The 20,247-nt window shown below is 38.9% G+C and overlaps 1 protein-coding gene across 3 annotated transcripts in view; it reads left to right on the top strand.

The window, feature by feature from the left end:
- frem3 (Fras1 related extracellular matrix 3) overlaps positions 1–18,028 on the top strand; it is a 97,224-nt gene extending 79,196 nt beyond the window's left edge. Inside the window, exons 16-25 of one of the 3 annotated variants that reach the window (XM_060924879.1) lie at positions 1,260–1,591; positions 6,231–6,434; positions 9,755–9,767; positions 10,692–10,796; positions 12,027–12,154; positions 13,245–13,379; positions 13,548–13,674; positions 16,222–16,409; positions 16,587–16,733; positions 17,155–18,028. In XM_060924879.1, coding sequence (XP_060780862.1) covers positions 1,260–1,591; positions 6,231–6,434; positions 9,755–9,767; positions 10,692–10,796; positions 12,027–12,154; positions 13,245–13,379; positions 13,548–13,674; positions 16,222–16,409; positions 16,587–16,733; positions 17,155–17,709 — 1,934 coding nt within the window. In that variant the 3' untranslated portion in view covers positions 17,710–18,028. Of the gene's footprint in view, positions 1–1,259; positions 1,592–6,230; positions 6,435–9,754; positions 9,768–10,686; positions 10,797–12,026; positions 12,155–13,244; positions 13,380–13,547; positions 13,675–16,221; positions 16,410–16,586; positions 16,734–17,154 lie in introns of all 3 variants that reach the window. The other 2 variants (XM_060924877.1, XM_060924878.1) reach the window with 2 other exon arrangements.
- The last annotated feature ends 2,219 nt before the right edge of the window (positions 18,029–20,247 follow it).

Below are 20,247 nucleotides of genomic sequence, written 5' to 3'. Positions count from 1 at the left end.
AGAAGGAGGACTACCTCAGAATTCTTCAGCATAAATCATCAAAAACTTGAACACAACTCGGAACTTGGGAGTTACAACAGGACAATGAGCCCAAACAGGCATCAGAGCTGGTTGTGGAGGATAAAGAAGGCTAATATTAAAGCTTGAAACAAGTCCTGACTTCAACCCTATTGAAAATATATGGACCGTGCTTATAAGTCGAGTCCATGCCAAGAAAAAAAAAATTTAATTGAACTCTACCAATTCTACTGTGGAGAGTCATGAAATATCCAACCAGAATTCTGCCAGAAGCTTGTTTATGTTAAACAAAAATGTTTGGTCAAGGTGAATCTTGAGAAGAGACATTTTACCCAAATATTAGGTGTGCTGTATGTATATTTTTGACCCAATATGTATAATTTTGACCCTGTGTTGATTTCAGAAAACCCAAAGAAAATTAAAACTTGTGCACCAAATTCGAGTGTTTTTTTTAATTAAAGATGTATGCTGTACATTCTGCCACAGAAAAAGAACAGTTCAAAGAAATTACTGAAAGCCCAAATATTGCCATGACCTTCATATCCAAGATGACATTCATGTCACTGTATTTAAACTTCTGACCACAACTGTACATATCCAGATTTGAATCAAAATATAATCTATTGTTCCTTGGTCCATGGCCCACCTTTCCTTGAAATTTCATTAAAATCCGTTCACTACTTTGTTACATTAGGAACAACCAAAAAAACAAAAATCCTGGATCCGCATACATATCCGGAATTGTCTCAAAATCAAATCAATTTTTCCTTGGCCCATGGCTCACCTTTCCTCCAAATTTCATCAAAAGCCATTCACTACGTGTTGAGTTACGTTGGGAAAAATCAAAGAAACAAACAAACAGAGGCAAAAACATAACGTCCTCAAACAAAGCTGACAGAGGTAGTTATTCAAATTATTAGAACATTATGAGCTGAAGTATGAGTGAATTCAAATACAACAATGTAACCATTCAAGATCACAGAATACAGTATGGTGTTGGGGAAGCCATGGTCTAATGGTTAGAGAAGCAGCTTTGGTACAAATGGTCACCAGTTTAATTCCCTGGACCAGCAGGAATGGCTGAAGTGCCCTTGAGCAAGGCATCTAACCCCCCACTGCTCCCCAGGCTGCTCTGGGTATGTTGTATGTTGCTCTGGATAAGAGTGTCTGCTCAATGGCATTAATGTAAATGTAAAAATCTGCACTAATTTATGCTCTTGTTACCTGGCTGTACTACTCAGGCATGCTGCCGGTCATCTCCACACGCCCTCTCTCAAACTTTGAGCTGACTCTGAGTCCGGATGGTACGCGGGTTGGGAACCACCGCTGCTCCAACCTGCTTGATTTCAATGAGATCCAGACAGGTCATGGCTTTATCACAGATGCCACCAAGAACCCAGAGATCATTGGTGAGACGGCACCCTACCAGTACAGTGTGTTCATGCGCAATGCCAACTCTCTACGATTCTACCGCAACCTGAACCTAGAGGCCTGCCTGTGGGAGTTCAGCAGCTACTATGACATGTCTGAGCTACTCAATGAGTGTGGAGGATCCATTGGCACTGATGGACAGGTGAGAGATACAGGGGCTGTACTCAGAACTGGCTTTAAGTTTTTTTGTTTGATTGTTTGTTTTTTAAGAATATATTGCTTGATTCTGCAGGATATGACATCATTAATAATTATTCCACGAAATCAAATTATACATGAGCTGATAGCCAACGAGGCACAGAGCGGCAAGTCACATACAATGAGATTGAGTGGAATAACTGTTTTACTCTTTCCACATTCACTGGATTTTGAGAAACAGAGCATTTTTATTTTTTGCAAATTTGGTTAATAATAACTTTATGCCAAACATCTGACAAAATCATTTCCGCTTAGAATGTAAAAAAGCTGGCGAAACGACGGTAGCAATTTGTGAAAAATGCTATAATAATTCTTGAAAAATAAAAACAAACATTCTTGCCATGAAATACTTTTATTCCATATTTTGTTGTTTTTTTCTGGGGTTTTTATTTCGTCCTCGGTTGGTTCAGTAACGCGCTCTGTGATTTTCTTCTTCTTTAGGGTTTTTGGCGGTTTGGCGCAACCAGTTGGGCTGGAGTATGGAACAGGCGATATTGGGGGGGGGGGGACTATATTCTTTAAGCTATTTCTGTTTTTTTTTTTTTTTAAATACTTGAAAACAATTTTGGGGGTTTTGTTTTCGAGTAGTGTTTATTTCGTCCTCGGTTGGTTCAGCAACACACTCCACCATTTTGTTTTTCTCTACTCATGGTATATGAGCTGATATCCTCATAGTAAAGTAGCCAATCAGAGCGTGCAATTGCTCATATCCAGTGAATGTGAACAGAATAAAAATAATTGGACACTGATAATATTTTTGTTGTTGTTTTAGTGCTATACTGTATAATGTTTAAAATGACTGACTATACAGAAATGGATTATCAGCATACTGTCCATGTGCATAAAGAAAATGCTTTCCAACAAGATGCACAACATTCATAAATATCAAAAAGATTACAGTTGGGGAGGAAGTAGACAAAGGGTCTACTGAGTTCTGGGATAATTATTTCTCGAAAAATTAGTCCCCATGAATGAGGAATGAGGAACATGTGGAGAGGGAAAGGGGGATTGCTCATAACGTAAAGCACACCACCTTGAAGTATAGTTTCCTGGGCATGTAAGTCTTCACGAAGAAAGTATTCACTTGGCAATTTTTATCAGGACAAAAAAAATTGGGCATGTTATTGACTGGCCAAGTCAGTCATCCAAGGTCAGCTCCAATAACTATGCATTTTGCTGACTGGAAACAAGACTGAAGACAGGAAGACCCCAAAACAAATAGGAATTGAAAACGATAGGGGAAGCATCAGTTGGGAAACCATCATGTGACGGTCTGCAATCTCCAAGCATTTTTAAATAGGATTTTCAGTCAAAGTACTAAAAATGGCACCATTTAAGAGAAATTATTGTTTGTCATTTACTAGCTATCCCAGGAATAGTAGACATGTGTATAAAATAACTGTATACAATATACATTAATGTTCTGTAGCTAAATCTAACATCCTTTATTTAGTCATTTGATCCATTTTGAAAATCAAATGCTAGAATAAAGGGACAAAATAATCAAAATGCTCACTTTCTCATGGAATGCACTGTATATAAATGCAGGTTTACTGGTATTACTAAAAACCATAAACAATTCAACAAACTATTCGCACAAGCAAATAACACTGACACAAGGCTTTGTAAAGTAATGCTGAAAGTTCTGGCTATTTAAAGGGAGCAATGTGACTGCGAACAGGTGAGTGCCATTAATAATCAGGTGACTGAGTGGGAAGAGGAGACTATAAGTCATGTGATGAGATTGTGGCTTGTAGATCATGGGAGTTGTGGTATAGTTTTGTAGTTTATAACTTGTGTATCCAGTTCTTTGAAAACAGTATTAAAGTGCATGGAATTATTAGGTAAGTAGTTTGAGTCTACAATTGGGGTGAGATTTGTGGTCCGATAATATTAACAATTATTCTATCCACATTCACTGGATATGAGCAATCGTGCGCTCTGATTGGCTACTCTACTACTAGGATATCAGCTGATATACCGTGAGTAGAGAAAAATAAAATGGCAGGGCGTGTTGCTGAACAGGACGAGATAAAAACTTTATTTGAAAATAAAACAAAAATTATCAAGTTTTGAAAAGAAACAGAAAAAGTTAAAAGAATATAGTTTTTTGTTTGTTTAAGTCCCCCCCCATCTCCTGTTCCACACTCCAGCCCAGTCAGTGGCAATAATGCACCTTTAAGTTGGTTTACCAAGCGCCAAAAAAAAAAAACAAAAGAAGAAGAAGAAGAAGAAGAAAACCCCAAAAATACAAAAAGCAACAAAATATGGAATAAAAGTATTTGATGGTAAGAATGTATCTTTTTTTATTTTTCAAGATTTATTATTATGGCATTGTTCACAAATTGCTGCTGTCATTTCACTGGTTTGTTTACATTCTCAGGGGAAATGATTTTGTTGGACGTTTTGTATAAAATTATTTATTGAATTTGCAAAAAATCAAAATAAAAATGTTATGTTTCTCAAAATCCAGTGAATGTGGATGGAATAAAACAGTTATTCCACTCAATCTCATCGTACATGGCTTATAGCCAACTCAGTGCTACGTGCCTCATCAGTTATCAGCTCATGTACGACTCAGTTTGTGGAATAACTGTTAAATATGTATGTTAAGAATTTGTTTGTTTGTTTATAAATAATGTGTGGATCAGTTTAACATAATGCTTGAGGTCAACATCAAGGCTTTTTTATTATCATTTCAACCAGATTCAATTGGTACAGTAGATAGTTAAAATGAAACGTTTCTCCAGGGCTATGGTGCTACATGAAACATCACTGGACGACAAATCTACATATAACAACATAAAGTGCAAGAATGCAGCGAGTGCAAACATTGCAGACAATAAACTACACAAACAACATAAAGTGCAAACAACAAGGACAGTGCAAAAAAGGGCAACTAGCACAAACAGACAGTACAGTGCCAACCAATACCTGTCACTGATAATGTGCGGAAAGTCTGAGTTTTTGTTTTGAAGCTTCTCCAGGAGATCACCTTTTATGATGTTTTCTGCATGATTTCTGTACTGAAGGAGTGTCTGGGGATGGTAGACACGAACACCAGTTGATCCGATGTCCAGGTGCTGTACAAGGTCGGGCAAAGGAACAAAACGGCACAAGAAAGCTCCATTTTGGATCTTGAAAGACCGCAGCGTGCTACTGCCGCACCGCCATCATGGAAGTTAATCAGTCAAAATCAGCTGAAACATCCTTTTTCATAAGTCATGCATAGGTTACCAAAAAAAAAAACGATGTACATTCACTCAACCATGTTACCTGAACAGTCACCCCTTTGAAGTATGATCTCATTCTCATCTCTCATCTCATTATCTCTAGCCGCTTTATCCTGTTCTACAGGGTCGCAGGCAAGCTGGAGCCTATCCCAGCTGACTACGGGCAAAAGGCGGGGTACACCCTGGACAAGTCGCCAGGTCATCACAGGGCTGACACATAGACACAGACAACCATTCACACTCACATTCACACCTACGGTCAATTTCGAGTCACCAGTTAACCTAACCTGCATGTCTTTGGACTGTGGGGGAAACCGGAGCAGCCGGAGGAAACCCACGCGGACACAGGGAGAACATGCAAACTCCACACAGAAAGGCCCTCGCCAGCCATGGGGCTCGAACCCAGACCTTCTTGCTGTGAGGCAACAGCGCTAACAACTACACCACCATGCCGCCAGTACATTTTCTTATTTTTCTGTATTTTTTTTACTGATATTGTGATACTGTGAAACTGTGATAGTGGCATTATAATGTCCATATTTTATAGATTGTAAGTCAATTTTATGATTTAAAACAACCCTATTACTACTTTAAATTTCGTTTGTCAGGAAAAAAAAATCCTATAAAAAATATGAGATTGTTGTCTGAAATGGTTAAATGCACATTTTCTTCGAGTCATTTCTATCCATCCATTATCCGTAACCGCTTATCCTGTGCAGGGTCGCAGGCAAGCTGGAGCCTATTCCAGCTGACTATGGGCGAGAGGTGGGGTACACCCTGGACAAGTCACCAGATCATCACAGGGCTGACACATTGAGACAAACAACCATTGACACTCACATTCACACCTACGGTCAATTTAGAGCCACCAGTTAACCTAACCTGCATGTCTTTGGACTGTGGGGGAAACTGGAGCACCCGGAGGAAACCCACACAGACACGGGGAGAACATGCAAACTCCGCACAGAAAGGCCCCTGTCGGCCACGGGGCTCGAACCCGGACCTTCTTGCTGTGAGGTGACCGTGCTAACCACTACACCACCATGCCACTCTTCTTAGAGTCAATGTTGGGGAGAAAAATGTGTTATTAAAATCGCTAATGTGTACCCCAGTAGTGCAGTCCTGAATCGCCAGAAGCCTATACAATGATAATTTTTTCTGTTGTTCCAGGTTACATGCAACAGCACTGATTATTCAGTCATTATGAAACAAATCCTATCTGAGACTAGGAATAGCAATAAACAATACAAGACCTGTGGCTTTCAGGACCAGAATTCTGCACCTATACATTTTTTTTTTCATGATGACCGTACTTTGTGTCTAATATGAAAGTTTGTTTCTTATGTGTAGGTCCTGAACTTGGTCCAGTCCTATGTCACCCTGCGTGTGCCTCTCTTCGTGTCCTATGTGTTCCACTCTCCTGTAGCAGTTGGTGGCTGGCAGCATTTCGACCTGCAGTCAGAACTACGACTCACCTTTGTGTATGATACTGCCATTTTGTGGCAGGATGGCATCGGTAGTCCACCTGAGGCTGAACTCCAAGGTAATCAGTCTGTGTGTAGCTGCACAGCCATCTAGTGGTGGTGTCAAGAACTGTTCATGGTACAGAGATCAGCTGTGAGGATGTCACCATATCCTGATCTGATGCATATAAAGCCACTGAGGTGGCATGGTGGCTATTTTTAATAAAGGTGGGCCAAGAATTAATAGATTGATGTTACAGGTTAAATTTCTTGGAATCTATTTCATGGTCATAAAAGTAATACTAAACTTCAAGACACATTGGAGTGTCTGGTGTTGCAACATGGATATACAATAAGCATTATTCTATCCACATTCACTGGATATGAACAATCGCACGCTCTGATTGGCTACTCTACTACTAGGCTATCAGCTCATATACCATAAGTAGAGAAAAACAAAATGGCGGAGCGTGTTATTGAACCAACCGAGGACGAAATAAAAACTCTATTCGAAAACAAAACCCCAAAAATACAAAAAAAAAAAGCAACATGGAATAAAAGTATTTGATAGTAAGAACGTATCTTTTTTTTATTTTTCAAGAATTATTATTATTGCATTTTTTTCACAAATTGCTCCTGTCATTTCACTGGTTTGCTTACATTCTAAGCAGAAATGATTTTGTCGGACGTTTTGTATAAAATTTTTATTTGTCAAATTTGCAGAAAATAAAAATATAAATGCTCTGTTTCTCAAAATCCAGTGAATGTGGATAGAATAAAACAGTTATTCCACTCAGTCTCGTCATACATGGCTTATAGCCAACTCGGTGCTACGTGCCTTGTTGGCTATCAGCTCATGTATGACTAGATTTCGTGGAATAACTGTTAATTAGACAAATTCTTGAAAAGAATAGATTTTTTCCACCAAATAATTAATTGAAGGTGATGTATAAAGTATACTATATGACCAAAAGTATGTGGATCTTCCCCAAACTCTTTTCACAAATTTGGAAGCAGAGAACTGTCTAGAATGTCTTTATGTACTGTACCATTACAATTTCCCTTCACTTCAGGGTGAAATTGGAACTCTGAGTAAATGCCACACCTCCTCACCAGTGCCTGGTGAAGGTGGACTAAATCTAGAATGGGATGTTTAAAAGCACATATACAGTGGTGCTTGAAAGTTTGTGAACCTTTTAGAATTTTCTATATTTCTGCATAAATATGACCCAAAACATCATCAGATTTTCACACAAGTCCTAAAAGTAGATAAAGAGAACCCAGTTAAACAAATGAGACAAAAATATTATACTTGGTCATTTATTTATTGAGGAAAATGATCCAATATTACATATCTGTGAGTGGCAAAAGTATGTGAACCTCTAGGATTAGCAGTTAATTTGAAGGTGAAATTAGAGTCAGGTGTTTTCAATCAATGGGATGACAATCAGGTGTGAGTGGGCACCCTATTTTATTTAAAGAACAGGGATCTATCAAGGTCTGAGCTTCACAACACATGTTTGTGGAAGTGTATCATGGCACGAACAAAGGAGATTTCTGAGGACCTCAGAAAAAGTGTTGTTGATGCTCATCAGGCTGGAAAAGGTTACAAAATCATCTCTAAAGAGTTTGGACTCCACCAATCCACAGTCAGACAGATTGTGTACAAATGGAGGAAATTCAAGACCATTGTTACCCTCCCCAGGAGTGGTCGACCAACAAAGATCACTCCAAGAGCAAGGCGTGTAATAGTCGGCGAGGTCACAAAGGACCCCAGGGTAACTTCTAAGCAACTGAAGGCCTCTATCACATTGGCTAATGTTAATGTTCATGAGTCCACCATCAGGAGAACACTGAACAACAATGGTGTGCATGGCAGGGTTGCAAGGAGAAAGCCACTGCTCTCCAAAAAACTTGCTACTTGTCTGCAGTTTGCTAAAGATCACGTGGACAAGCCAGAAGGCCATTGGAAAAATGTTTTGTGGATGGATGAGACCAAAATAGAACATTTTGGTTTAAATGAGAAGCGTTAAGTTTGGAGAAAGGAAAACACTGCATTCCAGCATAAGAACCTTATCCCATCTGTGAAACATGGTGGTGGTAGTATCATGGTTTGGGCCTGTTTTGCTGCATCTGGGCCAGGACAGCTTGCCATCATTGATGGAACAATGAATTCTGAATTATACCAGTGAATTCTAAAGGAAAATGTCAGGACATCTGTCCATGAACTGAATCTCAAGAGAAGGTGGGTCATGCAGCAAGACAACGACCCTAAGCACACAAGTCATTCTACCAAAGAATGGTTAAAGAAGAATAAAGTTCATGTTTTGGAATGGCCAAGTCAAAGTCCTGACCTTAATCCAATCAAAATGTTGTGGAAGGACCTGAAGCGAGCAGTTCATGTGAGGAAACCCACCAACATCCCAGAGCTGAAGCTGTTCTGTACGGAGGAATGGGCTAAAATTCCTCCAAGCCGGTGTGCAGGACTGATCAACAGTAACTGGAAATGTTTAGTTGCAGTTATTGCTGCACAAGGGGGTCACACCAGATACTGAAAGCAAAGGTTCACATATTTTTGCCACGCACAGATATGTAATATTGGATCATTTTCCTCAATAAATAAATGACCAAGTATAATATTTTTGTCTCATTTGTTTAACTGGGTTCTCTTTATCTACTTTTAGGACTTGTGTGAAAATCTGATGATGTTTTAGGTCATATTTTTGCAGAAATATAGAAAATTCTAAAGGGTTCACAAACTTTCAAGCACCACTGTAGATATGATGATCATGTGTCCACATAGTTTTGGTCATATAGTCGTGGGTTCACGTTACACAGTTCTTCCCCATGGCTTTGGAATCTTGTGGATACAACAGAACAATTCAAGGCCATGAGACTTTATGGATAGCTTGTGGTTATGAAATATTTAAATAATATTGGCTGGCATTGAGTGGTATATCAGATATATTACATTCAGTTAGCATGATACTGAACAAGTAGAAGACAAGTAGCTGAATGGAATATATCTGATATACCATGAAAAAAAGCCAGCTAACATTATTTTATTATTATTATTATTATTATTATTATTATTTATACATATACATTCCTTTCGGGTTTTCAACAAGTCTTTCTCTTTCAAAATTCTCTCAAAATCTTCTGTTTTTAACAAAGGAAACCCAGCAGCCATGTTTGCTTATAAACTGTCACAGTCACTCACTCGCTAGCGCAGAAGTTTTACCTCTCTGACATGTGACATCATGTTGTCTTGACAACCATGCAATATCGTAAACCATATTCAACACTTATTCTCCATTGTGTAGAGTGATGTAATACATGTAGGATAAGTGATATGCTAACAATATTGCATGCTATCAAACCAAATGAATGAAACACACCAGAAGGGAATAGAACAAATGTTTTTGTTCCATCGAAAAAGTGTCCTGTATGGATAATAATAACTCATAGACTCATTGTATTAATTCTTGGCCATGCCTTATTAAAAAAATAACAACCATGTGACCTCAGTGGCTTTGTACTGTGGATATAAATGTATAAGAGGATACATTATGCAATATTATGGTCTATATTTTTATATACAGGTACATAGATACAGTTCCACTCTAACTTTTGTACACTCCAACTCATTCATGGGCTTTTCCATATTTTGACCATTTTCTACAATACTGAAGATATCAAAAATATGAAGTAACATATGGAACATAGATACATTTAACAAAAAAGTGTTAAAAAACAAAATATGTTTGATATTTTAGATTCTTCAGCATATCCAACGTTTACCTTGATGGCCCTTTTGCACACTATTGGTGTTATCTTAACCAGCTTCATGAGGTAGTCACCTGGAATGCTTTTCAATTAACAGGTGCGCCTTGTGAAAAGTTAATTAGTGGATGAGTTTCTTGCCTTCTTAATTAATACATTTGAGATCAAATAGTAAATAATAAAAATACAGTAAATCACCCTATTCCACACCACAGCTGTAGTAATCCATACATATTATGTCAAGAACCACTCAACTAAGTAAAGAGAAATGACATCATCATTACTTTAAGTTATGAAGTGACTTTTAATTAATAAAAATAAATAATGAACATTGAATTAGAAGGTGTATCCAAACATTTGACTGGTAACATAGTTTTATAGCATAACAAATATAGTTCTGTATATCCTGAACTAACCTACAGATAACAGTAATTCCAATATGAATATTTCATATAGATGCAAAATTTATTTCCCTGAAAGACTTTTTTGAAAGATTTTAATTTACTCTTTATCCCTGATCTCACTGCTTTTTTATTATTATTATTTGTGTAATAATAATCTTTAGGTGCCATGTATCCTACCAGTATGAGAATCAATGAGGAGGGTCGCCTGGTGGTCAACTTCAAGACTGAGGCTCGATTCAGGGGACAGTTTGTCATGTCTCACCCAGGTAAAGTGTTCCTCCCTCTTACTCACACATAGGCAAAGCTACATAAATGATTGACAGGCTTTCTATTTAAGGCATGTCATTTTTTAGATTATTTATTCATGATGGGCAAAATAAGCGGAATTGGATCTAAACCTTAAAACATGTTATTTTATCTAAACCTTAAAATTGTAATATGTAATTGTAACAGTACATCAGTAGTAAATTATACACACACCGGCCACTTTAATAGGAACTTGTTCTTGATTCTAAGATTCCTGTTCTTGGCTGGCTGGAGTGGAACCCAATGTGTTCTTCTTCTGTTGAATGCTGAGATGCTTTTCTGCTCACCACGGTTGTAAAGAGTTGCTATGAGTTACTATATCCTTCCTGGCAAAAAAGCTCGAACTAGTCTGCCATTTTCCTCTGACCTGTCTTATCAACAAGGCGTTTGTTTCCACCCACAAACTGTCACTCACTCAACTCAATGTTTTCTGTTTTTCGCACCGTTCTGTCTGTGTAAACTCTAGAGACTGTTGTGTGAAAACCCCAGGAGATCAGCAGGATCTGAAGTACTCAAACCAGTCCATCTGGCTCAAACCAACACCCATGCCACAGTGAAAGAAAGTCACACTTTGAGATCACAATTTTTCCCATTTTGATGTTTGAAGTGAACATTAAGCTCACTGAAGCTCTTGATTTGTATCTGCATTATTTTATGCATTGGGCGGCACGGTGGTGTAGTGGTTAGCACGGTTGCCTTACAGCAAGAAGGTTCCGGGTTCGAACCCAGCGGCCGGCGAGGGCCTTTCTGTGTGGAGTTTGCATGTTCTCCCCGTGTCTGCGTGGGTTTCCTCCGGGTGCTCCGGTTTCCCCCACAATCCAAAGACATGCAGTTAGGTTGACGTGGGGCAGCCTTGGGCTGAGGTGCCCTTGAGCAAGGTACCTGACCCCTGACTGCTCCCCAGGCGCTCTGGTGTGGCTGCCCACTGCTCTGAGTGTGCGTGCGCGTGTGTTCACTGCTTCAGATGGGTTAAATGCAGAGGATGAATTTCACTGTGCTTGAAGTGTGCATGTGACGAATAAAGGTTTCTTCTTCTTCTTCTTCTTCTGTCAATGCATTGGCTGATTAGTGAACTCCATCAAACAGCAGGTGTATGGGTGTTCCTAATAAAATGGCCATGAGTGCATTATACATATATCAAATCAATTTACTATGGTCTTGTTCACAAAAATCATTTCATTGGCCTACAGGAAGCAGTCTCTCGTCCATGGTGATGTGTGCTGATCACCCTGGTCTTACATTTACTCTGTCTCTGGTCCGAACTGAGCCGACTTACAACCAACCAATGCAGCAGTGGAGTTTTGTTTCTGACTTTGCTGTGAGTACTCAACTAAAAAAAAAAAAGAAAAGCTAGTTGAATGAAAGGTAGTTGAGACATACAATATATAGGGTATTCTGGTTCGTGCCTGTTTTTCCTACATTATATTTAAGTTATTCCATGAAATCGAGTCGTACATGAGCTGATAGCCGATAATGCGCGTAGCACCGAGTTGGCTATAAACCATGTACCACGAGATTGAGTGGAATAACTGTTTTATTCTATCCACATTCACTGGATTTTGACAAACAGAGCATTTTTATTTTTTGCAAATTTTATTTTTTGCATATAAATAAAAAATTTATACAAAATGTCCGATAAAATCACTTCCACTTAGGCGGTCTTAAAAACCTATCGATGGCTGCACAAATTGACTTTAGTGTTGTTGTTTTTTTGTAGAAAGTGCCAGCTTGCTGTCATACTGAGGCACAGAGTAGCTTTAGACATTTATTTAATTCTTCCATGGACATTTCAGTGATGTAATTTTCAAGCTTTTTTGAGCTTTTGAACCAGTCTAAAAAATTTTAATGCTTAAAGATGAAGAATGTAAACAAACTGGCAAAATGACAGTAACACGTTGTGAAAAACGCTCTAATAATAATTCTTGGAAAAATAAAATAAGATACACTCACCATCAAATACTTTCATTCCATATTTTGTTGCTTTTTTGTATTTTGGGGGGTTTTGTTTTCAAGTGGAGTTTTTATTTTGTCTTCTGTTGGTTCAGCAACACGCTCCGCCATTTTGTTTTTCTCTAATCACGGTATATGAGCTGATATCCTAGTAGAAGAGTAGCCAATCAGAGTGTGCGATTGCTCATATCCAGTGAATGTGGATAGAATAATCTTATATATCAAATTCTCACACATGCTTCTATTTATTTTTAGCATACTGTATTACCACCAAGGCAGCAGATCCATCCTTCTAATATATTTTTTTTCCAGATGTTTTTCCACTATGTTCAATTTAGGGTTATTTTAACAATTGCACTGCCTAGATTTTGTCACTTCAATGTGGTTTAAATACTTTCCTGACTCCACTAAAACAGATTTCACTCATACTATGGTTGTGTGTGTATGTGTGTGTATAGGTTAGAGACTACTCTGGCACCTACACAGTGAAGCTGATTCCATGCATTGCTTCTCCTAATGGAGAGTTTAGTATTCCACCCGTGTGCCATCCCCGAGAACCTCTGACATTTGACATGGACATCCGCTTCCAGCAGGTCGGACTGATTTAATATGTTTCAACTGTTTATGGTGTTTGTGATTTCTTTTATGCTAAGAAATCCCAGAATAAGAAAACATTTTGCTTAAAACATATCTAACCACCCTGGTGGATCTGAAAATGAGAGCTCTGATTTATCCTTGACCCCTCTTTCTTTTCCTCTCAGGTGAGTGACCCAGTGGCTGCCGAGTTCAGCCTGAACACTCAGATGTTCCTACTGTCTAAGAAAGAAATCTGGGTATCTGACGGCTCTATGGGCTTTGCAGAAGGCACTGATGCTGCTTTCACTGAAGGTAAAACTTATGATAAAAATAATCTCAACTGAAGTGAATAAACCTGAAATGAATCCATACATTCATAGTGTCCACACTTATGGACAGTCAATTTAAGGCTACCGAGAAACCACAAAGCCCTCGGTCTGTTTTTAGGATGGAGGGGTTTGAGCTTTCTCAGTGTCCTCAGAAGCAGTTTTACCTTGGACTGTTCCAAGGTCTGATATCAGTACTATGCCAATGATACCAATATTCACTCCCCAAACATTAGACTATTCAGCTCTCTTTTAAATATCTAGCATTTTCAGAAACACCCTTAATGCTAGCAATGCACTCATAGACAACATTCAAATCAAAATATTGAAACATAAGGCAACATTTCCATTCTTTGGACCAAAACTGATAATAGTAGGCATATCAGGCACTCGCTGGCCGTGCTGTGAAAATTCTGCATGCAGACGCTCATCTAAGTTTCCAAATCTGTCATTGCTTAACTCTTGAATATTTTCCATCATGATTACTATCATTAAAAATCTTATAATTTCTGCTTGCCAAAGAAATTGATCTTGTTAAGATCTGTTTGGTACTTTGGGAGTAACAGCAGGTTGAAGTTGGTACAACAGAGTTCATTTTCTGCTCACGGGACGTCGGGAAACTACCGGTGATTTTCTTTTTGAGTCACAGAAAAGTGGTCAGGCTCTCTCTCTCTCTTCTGATCAGTTTCCTACTGGATTACTCATCAATATCAATCAGATAACTTTTATAGGGATGCTCTTGCTGTTTCTGATGAAGTATTCAGCAAAATTTTCCGTCTGCTAGTTTTGATGTTATGCTTCACGGGAGACTTTGAAGTGAGTTTTCATAGCTTTACTTACTTTTTTGTTTTATTGGGGTTTTTTTTCCAAATCAAAATGATTAATGTAAATAAATAACAATTTTAGAATACACCTGTAGTTGTTTCGAGATCTTAGTAGTTGGAATGATATTTTTAAAAAATGGAAGTCAGAAACGTGAGTGTCAATTTCAGTTCAGTTAATTGGAATTGTTTATTGGATGTGGATCTCACAGTTTTTTTCGAGGTTAGCTTTGAAAGCTGTGAATATTATCATTTATATTCTTTAATATAAACACTAGTAGGTCCTGCTTTTGAGAAATACAAATGCCTACAGAGCACAAAGAGAGTATTAGAAATAAACTTTTATTACCTTTTCATTTCACGGTTTTACCTAATTAACATAATTCATGCTATTTAAATACGAATTTGCATACATTGTTTTACTAATTTTTTTTTCAAACTTTGTATTTAGTATACAACCATCTATGTGCCTGCCAATTCCCATGTAAATATCTTGAAAAATAGAAAAGTTATTAAGAAAAACCATTTGATCTCATTGGTTAATGAGGCCCATTTTGGACCATGTGATCCTCATACAGAATATTGCAGCAGTTTTCTAAAAATTAAGTCATTTCTTCAATCTTTGATTTGTAATATCTCAAGAACAGATAAACATATTTTAATTCTGTAAAAAAGTATGTTGTTCTGCACTCAATTCTGAATTCAATGAGAATTCAATTTGGACTGAATTTGAATTTTCACCTGATATGCCTAATAATATATCTATGCTCACACCATATTCCAAACCAAATGTCCTGTTTTGAGAAACAACAAAGTCCATACATACATACAGTCAACCTCAAATCCATCCATCCATGAGCCCAAACATGGCAGTAGTGGCTCAGTGGTTAAGGTGCTGGGTTGCTAATCAATAGTTTGGGGATTCAAGTGCCAACACTGTTGAGCCCTTGAGCAAACTCTTTAACCCTATCTGTTCCTGGAGCAATGTATCTGCCCATCCTTTTATTCACAAATGTGTACATGAGTGATATTCATCCTTCGGGGTCAAAGATGACCACGACTTCAATTTGGTGGATGGCAGTTGTGGGTCTGGAGGTGACTGATGAGGCCAATACGGGCTTTGAAGGTACGCCCATATGTCAGGCATGTGTGGGTAGGTGCTTTAGTTGCGGTGGCGATAGTTCAAGCCTTCCCCGCAGCTTGTTTCTTCTGGGCCTCGGCGATACATTGATTAGTCACAGTGTACATTAATACACTGGCATTATCAAACAGTGACATTTTCATCCTCCTGATTAAACATACAGTAGTTTTCATCAGGTGTCATAAATTAATTCTAATCGTCAACCTTGAATGCACACACACACACACACACACACACACACACACACACACACACACACACACACATTCAGAGCTGTGCATTCAAGTTTTGTTCTACAAAAACAGAAAAATAAGAGAAAGCCCTGAGATAAAGCACAGTTCATTAGTTCACAGTTCAATACATTGTTTCCCCTTGCCAAAGTATGAAATGCAACGTCCTTCCAAGCTATATGTACTGATTATGAAAATTTCACAATAATACTGTAAAAACTGAGACCATCACTGATCACTAATTAAAAAAAAGATAATCCATTGTTAGGATCAAACACAAATGTTTAAGTAGGAATATGATGAATATTGTAAAGTATGATTACTCTTGGATGTTCCAATAGGCTCCACCATTTATGGACGCGTGATGGTGGACCCAGTGCAGAACTTGGGAGATTCCTTCTCCTGTAGCATAGAGAAGGTTTTCCTCTGTACAGGAACAGATGGCTATGTGCCAAAATATAACCCCACCAATAAAGAATATGGCTGCCTGGCTGATGCCCCCTCACTGCTCTACAGATTCAAGATCCTGGTACACAAATTTCTCTCTTATATATTTGTCCTTTATGGCATGAGTTGTGTCATAAATATATGACTGATTTTACAACAAGCAGGGTCAAGCATTTTGTATGGTTAGATCAGCTCCATTCTTAATCAGTTGTACTTCCTAAGCTTGAATTTCAACTGACAGTTTGTATTTGCACTTTAGGACAAAGCCCAGCCTGAGACCCAGGCTACCTCATTTGGAGATGTGTGGTTTGATGCTACACTGGCAATAGATACTCCAGGAGGCGTTCCTCTTGCCCGCCAGCCTGGATCAGATGGGTTCACGTTGTCCTCATCCCCTCTTTTCCAGGTAAGAAACTTGTTTGGACTTGCCTGTATATTTTCAAAGCCATACTTATTGTCAGTCAGTTCTTGATGTGTTGTATTGTCTTTAGTATGTTTGCAGATGTTCTTTTTGGTTCTCTTTGACCCAGAACCACATTTTAAGTTGTGTACATCATAAGTAAAAAATAAAGTGATTAGCTTTCTGTTTACACCAATACTACAACTATTGGTTTATCTACCTATTGCTTCTTGCTTATCTTATCTTAAAACTGTAGTGACAAATTAATGTGAATGTTTGATATTTGCTTTATAAATTTTAATAAATATTGCTAAAACATAGGTGATATTAATTTGCAGTTGCTCATTTGTTAATCAAATGAAGGTAAATAAGAGTTTTCCTTGTTGCCATGGATATAATATGTGAAATAAATGCCCCTATATTCTAGGTTGCCGCTGGTCGGGAGTGGTTCATCCATGCTATATATACCGTCCGCTCTAGAGAGAATGCTATCCGTGGCATCGGTAAGAGAAGTCTGGAGTACCACCATGGCATTTCATCTGTCCTTCCAAATTCTGGTGACATGACCCGGAACCGCCGTGCTGTGCCTGACCCAGAGGTCTTGGACATTGGTGTGGAGAAAAGCCGTGGTACTAATATCCAGCATATTGCCCTGGACCGCTCTGACCGGCTCAGAGTGAGCCAGAGACAGCCATGGGGCGGAGAAACTTACATAGAGCGCCCCCTGGTGGAGGGGAGCTTGGGTAAAGAACCTGGCATTGACTCTGTTCTACCTGCTGGCATGCCCACACTGTTGGGAGTGGCTGGATTAATCCTTCTAGTGTGTCTAGTGGTAATTCTAGTGGCTCTCTTACTAAGGCATAAGAGGAAAGAGAAAAAGTATCCACCCTACTCTACTTCTTCTTGCTCTGCCTATGGCAGTGGCAGCAACAGCAGAGAGACTGCAGGCACAAGATACAGTGGGGACAGCTCTGAGGTTTAGACATCAGCCATGAGGCATTTCTTGGTCCTTCATATGGTTTGACATGCCTGTTATGAGTGTCCCTTCAACCCATGAGAGAAGAGGACATGTTAGATTCAGAATGAAGTAACAGCACAAAAGAAGCAAATTCTTGGAGTGTTCACTTTACAAATGACTTTGCTTTCCATTTCAGTATACACTCCTCAGCTTAACCCACTTTGGCTTGTATTCATACATCCGATTTCCAAATAATTGGGCGAAATTTATTCAGAAGAAATTGCTCATAATGCTGATAAACAGTAAATCTGTGCTTTGCAGGATATTTTATCCTGGCATTAGGTTCTTAAGTCATGGTGCTTCTTACCTGGATTACCAGGAGGTATGACATTTCACAAAGCCCAAAAGAGAAATCCCATCTGAACAAAAATTTCCAAAAAAAAAGTCACCGTAAAATGATGTAAAAACAAACATGGCAGTCTTTTTGTACTAAAACACAAGTAAAAGCCCACTGTTAATTTAGGCAGCAATAAGGATAGGTCAGCAGGATTTTGACCTGTACTAAGAATGTGATCTTGGTCAGGATTGTGAGTTAGTTGTGTGGGTTTTTTTTTTTTTTGGGGGGGGGGGGGGGTCACATTTAGTGCAGGTTCCTTGTGTTAAATTTAATCTGTAAAATATTGTTTTGAATGCGTGTAAGGTGTGTTTGCAATAGACATAGATGTAGGAAAGCTGGCTTGTTCAAACATTTATGTGGAAAAAAAAATTATGTATAAAAGTATGTATTTTTGTAGCACATCAGTGTTCCCAGGTCAACACACCAGTTATTGTGGTGCTATGTAAAGACATTGTGAGGTTTCATTTTGATAAGTGGGTAAGTATTCAGACTCTGTTTTTTATATATTTTTCAGGATGTGTTAAATGTGGCTGAGTATTACACAGAAGTAAGTGTAATACTTATCCTGTGTGTGTATGTATATAAGTACAGTACTTATACACTGCAGGCAATGCCAACAGAACGTATTATTAAATCTTGATATAACTTGAAAAGTTTGATTGTAACAGGTTAAAACTCATCAAAGAATTATATTATGTCCATATTCAAGTGCCATTACGATTTATATAGTCTCAGTTTGTGATGTCACTTCCAATTTATTGTTTAATGTATTAAAATTTTATTTCCAAATACCAGTTGTTTTTCTTATTGCCACAGCTTGATGAATATGTTTAAGTACTAGATATGTTCACAAGTATGTTTAATAAATAAATAAATAAAAAACTTCATGCATTTGGTTCAGTGCAAGAGCTAGGTGAGATTTCATAGCAATCTCCACATGCACAAATGGTGGGAAAATCTTAAGGTTAAGTTCAAAGTCAAGGCTTTTTTTATTGTCATTTCAAACATGTACAGTTGGTACAATACACAGTTAAAATGAAACAAAGTTTCTCCAAGACCATGGTGCAACATTAAACATCACAAGACTAAAAATCTACAGACAACAACAAAGTGCAAGAGTGCAGCGAGTGCAAATCTCATCTCATCTCATCTCATTATCTCTAGCCGCTTTATCCTTCTACAGGGTCGCAGGCAAGCTGGAGCCTATCCCAGCTGACTACGGGCGAAAGGCGGGGTACACCCTGGACAAGTCGCCAGGTCATCACAGGGCTGACACATAGACACAGACAACCATTCACACTCACATTCACACCTACGGTCAATTTAGAGTCACCAGTCAACCTAACCTGCATGTCTTTGGACTGTGGGGGAAACCGGAGCACCCGGAGGAAACCCACGCGGACACGGGGAGAACATGCAAACTCCACACAGAAAGGCCCTCGCCGGCCCCGGGGCTCGAACCCAGGACCTTCTTGCTGTGAGGCGACAGCACTAACCACTACACCACCGTGCCACCCGTGAGTGCAAATATTGCAGACAATAAACTACTGTAAATAAACTGTTTCAGAGCCTGGCTCTGAAGGCCTGAATGCTTCAGTACCTTTTTCCAGATGGCAGGATGGTGAAGAGATTGTGTAAAGGGTGCATGGGGTTGGCCATAATGCTCGTAGCTTTCCGGATGTAGCATGTGGTGTAAATGTCCTTGATGGAGAGAAGAGAGACTCCAATGATCTTCTCAGCTGTCCTCACTATCCGCTGGAGGGTCTTGAGATCTGAAACGGTGCAATTCCCAAACCAGACTGTGATGCAGCTGCTCAGAAGGCTCTCAATAGTCCCTCTGTGGAATATTGTGAGGATGGGTGATGGGAGATAGGAAGTAAAATGCTGTAGGAAGTATAGATGCTGCTGGGCTTTCTTGGCTATGGGGCTGGTGCTGAGGGACCAGGTGAGGTTCTGTGCCAAATGAATGCCAAGGAATTTGGTGTTCTTGATGTTCTCCATGAGTGAGCTGTCGATGTACAGCAGAGAGTGGTAACCTAGATCTCGTCAGTGTGGGTAAAAGAAGAGAACATGGCTTCTGGTCGTGACAGTGCGTGGTTTTCTGTGATATGCTACGCGATAATAAAGGGCCTGTTACTCCAACATGCGAGAGACACTCTACCTCT

This window comes from Neoarius graeffei, chromosome 7 (assembly GCF_027579695.1).
Source record: "Neoarius graeffei isolate fNeoGra1 chromosome 7, fNeoGra1.pri, whole genome shotgun sequence".
NCBI lineage: Eukaryota > Metazoa > Chordata > Actinopteri > Siluriformes > Ariidae > Neoarius > Neoarius graeffei.
The sequence above is the reverse complement of the archived record's forward strand: the minus strand, read 5'-3'. Positions and strand labels throughout refer to the sequence as shown.